At 40.6% G+C, this 11,978-nt stretch overlaps 1 protein-coding gene across 1 annotated transcript in view; it reads right to left on the bottom strand.

Moving 5' to 3' along the window:
• The window catches only part of PAH (phenylalanine hydroxylase), an 89,123-nt gene that overhangs the window by 75,721 nt on the left and 1,424 nt on the right, over positions 1-11,978 (bottom strand). Inside the window, exon 2 of the mRNA XM_010853423.1 lies at positions 5,329-5,433. Coding sequence (XP_010851725.1) covers positions 5,329-5,433 — 105 coding nt within the window. The remainder of the gene's footprint in view (positions 1-5,328; positions 5,434-11,978) is intronic.

Raw genomic sequence — 11,978 nt, 5'->3', positions numbered from 1 at the left:
CAATTGTACGGTAGTTTGAGCATTCTTTGGCATTGCCTTTCTTTGGGATTGGAATGAAAACTGACCTTTTCCAGTCCTGTGGCCACTGCTGAGTTTTCCAAATTTGCTGGCATATTGAGTGCAGCACTTTCACAGCATCATCTTTCAGGATTTGGAATAGCTCAACTGGAATTCCATCACCTCCACTAGCTTTGTTCGTAGTGATGCTTTCTAAGGCCCGCTTGACTTCACATTTCAGGATGTCTGGCTCTAGGCAGGTGATCACACCATCGTGATTATCGGGGTCATGAAGATCTTTTTTGTACAGTTCTTCTGTGTATTCTTGCCACCTCTTCTTAATATCTTCTGCTTCTGTTAGGTCCATACCATTTCTGTCCTTTATCGAGCCCATCTTTGCATGAAATGTTCCTTTGGTATCTCTGATTTTCTTGAAGAGATCTCTAGTCTTTCCCATTCTGTTGTTTTCCTCTATTTCTTTGCATTAATCGCTGAAGAAGGCTTTCTTATCTCTTCTTGCTATTCTTTGGAACTCTGTATTCAGATGTTTATATCTTTCCTTTTCTCCTTTGCTTTTCGCTTCTCTTCTTTTCACAGCTATTTGTAAGGCCTCCCCAGACAGCCATTTTGCTTTTTTGCTTTCTTTTCCATGGAGATGGTCTTGATCCTCATCTCCTGTATAATGTTACGAACCTCATTCCGTAGTTCATCAGGCACTCTATCAGATCTAGGCCCTTAAATCTATTTCTCACTTCCAATATATATATATATATAGATAGATAGATAGATAGATAGATAGATATAGATATATCCCCTCTCTCTTGAGCCTCCCTCCCACTGCCACCCATCCCACCTCTCCAGGTTTGCATTGCATTCTGATGTTGTTACTAGCTGAGGTCTAATAGACCATGAGCCCACTGGCAGGCAGTATCACCACTTAGTGGGATGATGACTTTGGTGTTAATCAGCTATGGAAAAGACAGTCATGCTCATTAAGGATGGAGGTGACTACAAGAGTACCTAGCAAGGTACTCACAGGTACAGGTGATTCCGCCATATAACATTTCTCCTCCATTGCCAATTTTGGAGGAACTAGAATGGATTTTTCCTTTGTCTTTATTAAGGAAAGGTAAGATTATTTATACCATAATTTTTGCATTGATTCTGCCCTGCCTTTTACTAGCTGTTTTGATAGTAATAATGCTTGAAATCAATGTCTTCCAGTTCTCTTCTACAGTAGAGATGATGCCTTTAAGTGATTTGAAATATGCTCCCTGTAATTTCATGCTTTGTCCTTTTGCCTGTGAAGTAACAAAAAATAAGCAGTATTCTTCTGTCTGACTCTTTTTGACCTCATGGACTGTAGCCCGCCAGGCTCCACTGTCCATGGAATTCTCCGGGCAAGAATACTGGAGTGGGTAGCCATTCCCTTCTGCAGAGGATCTTCCCCACCCAGGGATCAAACCCAGGTGTCCCACATTACAAGCAGATTCTTTACCATCTGAATCACCAGGGAAGTCCCATTCTTTTTCCATGATGGCACTTCAAATATTTGAATGAAACTATTGTTTCCTTACCCCATAATCCCTTTTCAAATCAATTAACCTTAATCTTAATCCTTTAGCTATCTGTCACAGAGCTAAGAATGTAAGTCTCTGATGCTCCCTGACTCTCCAAAATGATACTGCATAGAAATAATGAGAGCAAACATTTATTGAGCTCTTACTATGTGACAGATACTATCATTAAGTACTTTGCCTGTATTAATTCATTTAATTTTCACAACAGCCCTACAAAAAAATCTTATTACCTTCAGTTTAAACATGAGGAAACTAAGTCACCAAGAGGATAAATAACTTTCCTAAGGTTACCCAGTTCACAGGTGGCACAACTGGATTTTCAACCCAAACAGTTTGGTTCCAGACAACATAGTCTGAATCCCAATGCTGTGGGTCCCAAATCTCACTCATAACTGAGAGTCTGGACCTCCTAACTCTATAATAGCATAAGTTCAATGGGATACTAGTGCCTGCAAAACGGTAATGTGTCTTTCTTGAACAAGGTTCCATGGTCAAAAACATTTGGGAAATGCTGAGTAAGGTAACACTGAATAAGTTTCCACTCTGCAGGGCTTTCCAAACTCTTTAATATTTTCACAAGCATGAGGGGTCTCCAAAATCTAGATGCAGAATTTTCCAACCCTATTTAACCTTGGAACTCTCATCTAATAAAACACCTAATAATATGTGGCATTTGATAGACTATTGTTTAGGAAATACTGCCCTAAAGTGTAGTTTAGATTCATCCTTATTCTTTTTATTTTTATTTTTTCTGGCAGAAAATGATTTCATTTTATATGATCCAGAAGTTTAGCATCATCTACACACTATAAATGGCTTCCCCACAGGCTCAGCAATAAAGAATCTGTCTGCAATTCAGGAGACACAGGTTTGATCCCTGGATGGGGAAGATCCCTTGGAGGAGGACATGGCAACCCATTCCAGTATTCTTGCCTGGAGAATCCCACGGACAGAGAAGTCTGGTGCACTACAATCCATGAGGTCACAAAGAGTCAGATGCGACTGAGCGACCAAGCACACATGCATACAATTTAAAGGCTTTGTATCTAACACTTACTTCTCCATCTCACTGAGGGTATCATGATAGATGTGAAGTATACAAATACACTGTGGCCACCATAACCCCTTGGTTCTGCTACGCTGTGCTTACTGTGCTGTGATTACTAGCTCAGTCGTGTCTGCTTCTTTGCCACCCTATGCTATTCTGCTTTTTTAAAAATGGTCCTGCCTTGACTCTCGGTCATTGCAATTTGCTGTAAATGCTCACAGTACACACTAAGCCATTCATTCTATTTTTTTTTATTTTTACTTTTTTGGGAAAAAAATTTAAATCAAGGCTCCTGAATATCTCTAGGCTTCTAACATCTTTCTCCTCTTCACACAGTCTCAAAGATTTCTCATGGGTTTCATAGATAACAGTTGGAAGCAGTAAAGGAACAGACATCATGTGAGAATCTTCTGTGGACTCAGAGTCATACCATGCATTTTATGTAGCATATACAACCTCCAGGACCTAGGGAGGTATGGATCATTAGTTCCAGTTTGTAGATGAGTAAACAAAGGCACACATTAAACAACCTGTCACAGTCAATGAACTTTGGCATTCACCATCCCACGTGCAGGCCATGTTTCTTGGGTGCATTTCATCCTGGTAAATAGTTACTTGTGGCTTATTTATTAGGTTGAAAACATCCTGTTAATTTACTATTATTTAATTTATTAACCTTAAGCTCTGACTCTCACAAGGAAAATGCTTATGAACCGTGTAATACAAAGACAAAAATGTGACATTCCTGTATTTACAGATATAGTCTTTCTCAGGATCAGCTTGCCATTCAGAAACCTCTCTGTCTCTCTTTTCTACACTCATTTCTTGCTCTCAGGCAGATATTTTTCTTCCTCACTTTGGATAGCCAGGTTTAATTTCATTAAAATAGACTTTATTTTTTAGATGAACTTTAGATTTACAAAAAAGTAAGAAGCTAGTAGAGAGAATTCCCATATATTCTGCAGCCAATTTCCCCTAATATTAGTGTCATGTATAAGTACTGAAGATGTGTTAAAATTAATGAACTGATGTTGATACACTTTCACAAACTAAGGACCATACTTTATTTGAATTTCTTTAGTTTGTGTCTCATGTCCTCTTTCTGCTCTACAGTCCCACTCAGGGCACTACATTATATTGAGTTGTCATATCCCCTGAGGCTCCTTTGGACTGGGACAACTTCCCAGACACTTCTAGTTGTTGATGACCTTGACAGTTTTGAAGAGTACTAGTCAAGTATTCTGTACCCTGTTCATTAACTGGAATTTGTCTGATGTTTTCCTCATGGTTAGACTGGGGTTATGGGTTTAGGGAAAGAAGATCACAGAGGTGAAGGGCCATTTCATCAAGTCACTCTGTATGGCCCACACCTAAGGAGTGAAGAGTTATATTCTTTTCCTTCTTTGACTCCAGAGTATCTGTTTAAATTATTTGGCATTCTTCTGACTGGGAGATCTGTCTCTTCACCTATTTATGTATTTAGTCACCAGGTAGAGTCACCCCTAAAGTACTAGGGGTAAAAAATTATTTGGTTCAAAAATATGTCTTCTTGCAATCCAGGGCAAAAGCATTTTTGAAAGTCTATTTTCCTTTGCTCACATTTAAATATAATTTCATTCTTTTTCATTTATGATTTTATATTGGAGTATAATTGCTTTACAAAGTTGTGTTAGTGTCTGCTGTACAACAAAGTGAATCAGCTATAACTAAACATATATCCCCTTCCTCTTAAGCCTCCTTCCCACCAACCACCCCCTACCGCATTCCACCCCTCTAGGTCATGGCAGAGCAGAGCTGAGCTCCCTGTGCTCTGCAGCAGCTTCCCACTAGCTATCTGTTTTACACATGGTACTGTATATATGTGAGTGCTACTCTCTCAATTCATCCCACTCTCTCCTCCCCCCAGTGTGTCCCATGCTTGTTCTCTACATCGGCGGCTCTATTCCTACCCTGTAAATAGGTTCATCTGTACCATTTTTCTAGATTCCATATATTATTTCATTCTTAACTGAACACTTTATATATATAAACTGAGCCTATAGAGGATAAAAAGATGACTCACACAAGGTTCCCTGCCTGAAGAAACAATCCTTGGGATCAATCAGAAATGTATGCATTTCACAAGGTAAATAAGTGCTGTGAAAGTGTTAGTCTATAGTCCACAGTTAAAAAGTGCTTTGGGAACATTGAGAGAATAGTACAGTCATCCTTCTGTATCCGTGGAGGACTGATTCCAGGACCCCATGGGTACCAAAATCCCTGGATGCTCAAGACCCTCATATAAAATGGCAGTACTAGCATAATGAATACAGTCAGTCCTCCCTACCAGTGAGCTGCACATCTATGGATTCAACCAACCCCAGATAGAAATTTTAGTTGAATCTGAAGGCGGTATGACTTGTAAATATGAAGGCCAACTCAATTACTGCAAGCAAAGTTTGATACAGGAAGAGGGAGTCCAGTGTTGGCTTCCTGGGTGTGCAACCATGATTCTGAATGATCCTAATTATGAAATGGAGAAACCTTAGCTCACAGACAATGAAAGACTTATCTAAGATCACACAGTTGGGTAATGTAAGAGCCTAAGCTGAAAATCAAGTCTTCCAGTTCTAGACTCTATGTTCTTTTCACTGCATCCAACCAGAAGATAACACAGAAGTCTGCTATGCCATTATTTAAAACAGAAATGAACAGAGCACTTACCTCAAATAAACGTAATACTCTGGCCAGTGCACCAACTTCTTCTTTGAGTGAGAAGATCAGCGATACAGCATTTTGATCAGAGTTGCCTTCAATATAGCTCATTTCCTATAGGAGTAAATGCACTTGGGTAAAATGCTTTCTTCACAGCTCAACAATTCAGTCCTATGAAACCCCCAAGGAAGAAGTGAGCATGAACTTTCTCTACTAGTTAAGCCTTGGAATACAATGAGCTACATACATGCTATATAGAAGTATATGTGCAAGGGAAAATAAGTAAATCAAGGAAAGTAAAACATTAAATGATGCTCACAGGTCATATTTCAATTTTAGAAAACTCTAATTATTCACTGGGGCTTCCCTGGTGGCTGAGATGGTAAACAATCTGCCCGCAATGCAGGAGATCAAGGTTCAACCCCTGGGTTGAGAAGAGTCCTCTGGAGAAGGGAATCACTATCCACTCCAGTATTCTTGCCTGGAGAATTCCACGGACAGAGAAGCCTGACCTGTTACAGTCCATGGGGTCACAGAGTCAGACACAACTGAGTAATTAACACACACACAATTATTCACTGATGTCACCAGTCACTCTAAAGATTGCCTTTCAGTGACACTTACAAGTACAAGGTACAATCAGGGCTCTGAGAGAAATAAATGAATAAGAGGATGCCCCATTCATCAGCAGCCCAAATTTTTACGTAATAGACACATACACAATAAGTAAGGTAAGTAGAAAAAGATCTTAAAGGTGGTATGATGGTTCAATAATTGTCCAGGAAAACACTGAGAAACAGAGGGTAGAAAATACTAAAATTAGAACACACACAGGCTTTTAGCTCCAAAGACATGGGTTGGAATCCTTTCTCTTCCATTGACCTACCAGAGCACTTTGGGACCAACAGCTTAACCTTAATTTCCTCATGTGAGAAATCAGGCTAATGTATAATCATGCCAAGCCCTATCAAAACAGTATTCAGATGATGAAAGAAAGACAGAAAATATTTAAAATATAATATTAATAAAAGCATTCAAAATGATGGAAATATTAAAAATACCCACAAAAGATTTCTTGGCCTTCAGGAAAGAGCTCGCAGGAGCATTAACTTGTTCCCAGATGCTGGGATCTGAGATACCAATTGTTGAAAAGGAGTCACAGAATACATAAGAGCACACAATTAACCCACTGGAAGATAGACATCTTAAAACAGCAAAGAATGTCAAGGATCTAATATTTTCTCCAGCCATGTGACAGCAAATTAAGGTGGGATTAGGGTTGCCACTCCAGAAAGGGTTGGCCAAAATCTTAAAATGTTAAAGTTAAGAATTAAATTAGGTTTTACAATAATACACAAAGTTCCATGTGTGCTTTCAAATAAACATCATATACCTAAAACTGGGAACAAAAACTCCATGCAGAACAATTACTCTCTTATAAGCAAGTTAATGAAATTAGTGGAATGGATGTTGCGTTATCTCAGTGAGAAGACTGTGCTGGGCAGGCTCTTGGTGACTTGGCATCTTAATCTCTGTGTGGCCACTGATGAAATTCTTTTAATTCAGAGAATTCAGATTTTCCCAGAACCTCACCTGAAACAGTGTGGGCGAAGAACCAAAATTATCAGTAAGTGTGATTAGAGGGAGCCTTAGATGAATAGCAAGACCAAACTGTTATATATCTTTGTATGGACCACAGTACTATCTTTCTAAAAAAAATTTTTTGATCTACCATATATTAAAAGCCCTATAAAGTCATGTCTGACTCTTTGTGACCCCATGGATTGTCTGTCCATGGGATTCTCCAGGCAAGAATACTGGAGTGGGTTGCCATGCCCTTCTACAGGGGATCTTCCCAACCCAGAGATTCAACCCCTGTCTCATGTCTCCTGCACTGGCAGGCAGGTTCTTTACCACTAGTACCACCTGGTTAGTATACTGTCCTAAGCATTATAATAAGCACTTGATTTGGATTATCTCATTTAATTTTGATAACAATCTAGAAAATAGGTTTTCTCCAAGTGCCGTTTTTATTGATGACAAGAGGAAGGCTTAGAGAATTTAAATAACTCATCCAGAGCTGCACAGTTAGCAGTGGAGCCCATGTCACTGGATGCCAGCACTCTGTCCATGAATCACAACTTCCTGTGGACTCTACTTTCTGTCTCTGACCCTGCCAGAGACACACAAATCAGTCTCTGATGTCAGTCTTCTGCCTAGGAGAGAACACTAAGCCTTCAGTTCTTCCCAGTTTCCTTGAAATGACGAAACATTTCTATTTCTAGTTCACTTGGCAACATTATCCTCTCCTGTTGGCCTCCAGGAAACAGAACATTTCAACAGAAGTCACCTACGACTAGTGCGATTCAGATGTGAATGTATGGAACTCTGTCAGCCACCACCTCCCCACTTCCACCCAGCCAGCCTGACCTTCTCCAGAAATGGCTCTCAGGGTCAGGCCTTTCTTTGGTTCCCACTGACAACAATCCAGCCCTCAGTGATTGGCAGTGATTGGATGCTCCTAGCAGAATTTAGGGCTTCCCTGATGTCTCAGACAGTAAAGAATCTGCCTGCAATGTGGGAGACCAAGGTTCGATGCCTAGGTTGGGAAGATCCCCTAGAGGAGGGCATGGCAACCCACTCTAGTGTTCTTGCCTGGAGAATCCCCATAGACAGAGGAGCCTGGTGGGCTACAGTCCATGGGGTCGCAAGGAGTCAGACATGACTTGGCAACTGAACAACAACATAGCCAACAATATACAATACCTCTTTCGAATTTTCAAAAGTCTCGTTGGTGCCTCATCTCCTGAGATTCACCCTCAGGAAACTCCTTTCCAAAAAACTGACTTCCTCCTTCCCCTTTCAACACCTCATTACAGGAAATGCACTGCATCCTACCCTCTTCCCCTTTCAAATCCATTACCCTTCCTCAAAAGCCCCACGGGTAGTACTTCTCTCAGAAAACTTCTGTACTCCTCAGCCAAGGTGAATAATCCCTCCTCAATCTAGGTATTCCGTTTGTCTCCTGATGCCCACATGGGACTTGAGAATAACTGACTCACAGAGATAGGCTTGTCCACAATCTCATTTTGGGGAAACTATGGGCCAAAGAAAGTGACTCACCTGAGAGCACACAGGCAGTGCATGGCAGGTTAAGAACTCAGGCTCCTACTATGGAGAACAGTATGGAGGTCCTTCATAAAACTAAAAACAGAATTGCCATATGATCCAGCAATCCCACTCCTAGACATATATCTGGACAAAACTATATTTCAGAAAAATACATGCACCTCAATATTCATAGCACCACTATTCACAATAGCTAAGACCTGGAAACAACCGATATGTCCATCTGACAGATGAATGGATAAAGTTGTAGTACATATATATATATACCAGCATATATATATATATATATATATATATATATATATATATTACTGGGAGAAATATCAATAACCTGAATATGCAGATGACACCACCACCCTTATTATTTTGAAATGAGGAAACAGACTCAGCAAGATTAAGTGGCTTGTCCAAGGACACTCAGCTAATGAGCGGCAGAGCCTGTAAAGTGAACCTAAGTCCAATAACTCCGAAAATCCTTAATCTAAATCCCAGTGACCCAACTGGAACAATAGCTCCCCTTTTCAAAGCTTGAGGGACCTGAACTGAAAGGAAGCTTATGGAATTTTGTGAAATGATGTGATCTTGGGTGGATTCTGATTCCAGTACTGTTCTGTGGACCAGCATGGGATCTTGGGCAAATCTTTTCCAGAATGTGTTTAAACTGGCTCATAACCTGTAATTATTTGCTTCAAATAGATATGTGAGTTGACTTAAAAACACATGTACACTCAGGATGCATAAAGGTACAGAAAATTAGTTTAAAAACTAGAAAAGGAGAAAGAAAGCAGAGAGAAAAAAAATCTTTACTAGCAACCAAGAAGAAAAGAATTTTGATCACTGAGAATTGTACAACTGCCCTCATCTCACATGCCAGCAAAGTAGTACTCAAAATTCTCCAAGTTACGCTTCAACAGTACGCGAATCATGAACTTCCAGATGTTCAAGCTGGACTTACAAAAGGCAGAGGAACCAGAGATCAAATTGCCAACATCCGTTGGATCATCAAAAAAGCAAGAGAGTTCCAGAAAAAAATCTACTCTTGCTTTATTGACTATGCCAAAGTGTTTGACTGTGTGGATCACAAAAAACTGTGGAAAATTCTTCAAGAGATGGGAATACCAGATCACCTGACCTGCCTCCTGAGAAATGTGTTTGCAGGTCAGGAAGCAACAGTTAGAACTGGACAATGAACAACAGACTGGTTCCATGTCGGGAAAGGAGTACATCAAGCCTATATTTTGTTACCCCGCTTATTTAACTTATATGCAGAGTACATCATGAGAAACGCTAGGCTGGATGAAGCACAAGCTGGAATCAAGATTGCTGGGAGAAATATCAATAACCTTAGATATGCAGATGACACCACCCTTACATCAGAAAGAGAAGAAGAACTAAAGAACCTCTTAATGAAAAAAGTTGGCTTAAAACTCAACATTCAGAAAATTAAGATCATGGCATCCGGTCCCATCACTTCATGGAAAACAGATGGGGAAGCAATGGAAACAGTGACAGGCTTTATTATTTTGGGCTCCAAAATCACTACAGATGGTGACTGAAGCCATGAAATTAAAAGACGCTTGCTCCTTGGAAGAAAAGCTATGACCAACCTAGACAGCATATTAAAAAGCAGAGACATTACTTTGCCAACAAAAGTCCATCTAGTCAAAGCTATGGTTTTTCCAGTAGTCATATATGGATGTGAGAGTTGGAATATAAAGACTATATTCTGCTGAGTGCCGAAGAATTGATGCTTTTGAACTGTGGTGTTGGAAAAGACTCTTGAGAGTCCTTTGGACTGCAAGGAGATCCAACCAGTCTACCCTAAAGGAAATTAGTCCTGAATATTCATTGGAAGGACTGATGCTGAAACTCCAATACTTTGGATACCTGATGTGAAGAAGTGACCCTGATGATGGGGAAAGATTGATGGCAGGAGGAGAAGGGGACAACAGAGGATGAGATGGTTGGATGGCATCATCAACTAGATAGACATGAGTTTGAGTTGGTGATGGACAGGGAAGCCTGGCGTGCTACAGTCCATGGTAGCATGTGTCAAAGAGTTGGACACGACTGAGTGACTGAACTAAACAGAGAAATACACTTAACAACAGAAATAAGTTCTTTTTGCTTTTGTCTAACAAATACATTCTATTGTTAATATATTTGGAAAAAAAGCAGTTTTCATAACTACAAGCAATTAATCTACAGCAAAGATATTCCAGGGGTACTCACAGCTGACCTTAGTGCTTTTGGGGGTCATGGGCAGAGGTGTGTTTTCACATGTGTGATTATACAAACACACATCTACAGTGTAAGACACCCAGAAACAAGAGCAGAAATCCTGCTGTGGACACACTAAGCCTGTATATTGCAGAATTTATCTACAGGAGGAAGCAGTGTGGTTGCAGAGCACAGGGTATTGGAGTCAGACCTGGGTTTGAACACTGACTCTGTGCCATTTAGAGCTATGATTTCTGAGTTTCCTTCATCTTTTAATCCGTCGCCCCATTCTATTTTTCTTCACAGCACTTATCCTCCACATGAAATTATAAGTTCATTTGGTTAAATGTTACAGTCTTGTCTCCTCCAAAAGAATTGAAGTTTCACCAGGGCAGACCTTATACCAGCTAGCTGTGCCTAGCTTAGAGTAGGTGCTCAATAAGTCTTTGTTGAGTTGAGTGAACGAACGAGCCGGACATCTCTTGCAGGATTGTTGTGCTTGCATGTGTAGATCAGCCCTCTATCTGGACTACACCTAGGGCATTCTGCTTATCTGGGTTAGAGCTTCAGGAAGGTATAAATGTGTCTTTTTGTAGACTGTCAGAGCTGGAGTCCTAGAGACTCAAAGGTGTTAGTAGCTCAGTCCTGTTCGACTCTTTGCGACCCCATGGACTGTAATCCACCAGGCTCCTCTGCCCACAGAATTCTCCAGGCAAGAATATGGAGTGGGTAGCCATTCCCTTCTCCAGGGGATCTTCCCGACCCTGGGGTCAAACCTGGGTCTCCCACATGGCAGGCAGATTCTTTACCATCTGAGTCACCAAGGGAAGCCCTCCTAGAGACTATTTTCTACCCACCTCCCCCACCTCCTAGCCCCCTCCCCCTGTTTTACAGATCCCAAACTGAGCCTCTTCACCCAGTTAGGGGACTTCTTGATGATACACAACATCAGCAAACTAAACACAGAGTCCACGTCACCTGATCCTGGGCCCATCACCTTTCCACTAAGAAGTTCCACCAGCCACTGGGCTTGACTCAGTGTGTGTTCCTCCTGCCAGTATTCTGACACATTTTGTTGAACAAACAAATCATTTCTGGCTAGATACCCCTGGCACTTCTCCTATATTCCAGAAAGTGTGCTAAGAGCTTTAAAGATATTATTTCACTTGATTCTCATACTAACTCTAGGATATGGGTATTTTTATTCCAACCTTTCAAATGAATAGACTTGCGGCTCTGCAAAGTTAAATAGCTTGCTTTCAACACACAGGTGTTACAGGGCACTCTCTAAACCTTCCTCTTTACACACC

The sequence above is a fragment of the Bison bison genome, unplaced genomic scaffold (assembly GCF_000754665.1).
Source record: "Bison bison bison isolate TAMUID 2011002044 unplaced genomic scaffold, Bison_UMD1.0 scf7180017864327, whole genome shotgun sequence".
In the NCBI taxonomy this organism is placed as follows: Eukaryota; Metazoa; Chordata; class Mammalia; order Artiodactyla; family Bovidae; genus Bison; species Bison bison.
This window is presented reverse-complemented; position numbering and strand designations above follow the sequence as displayed.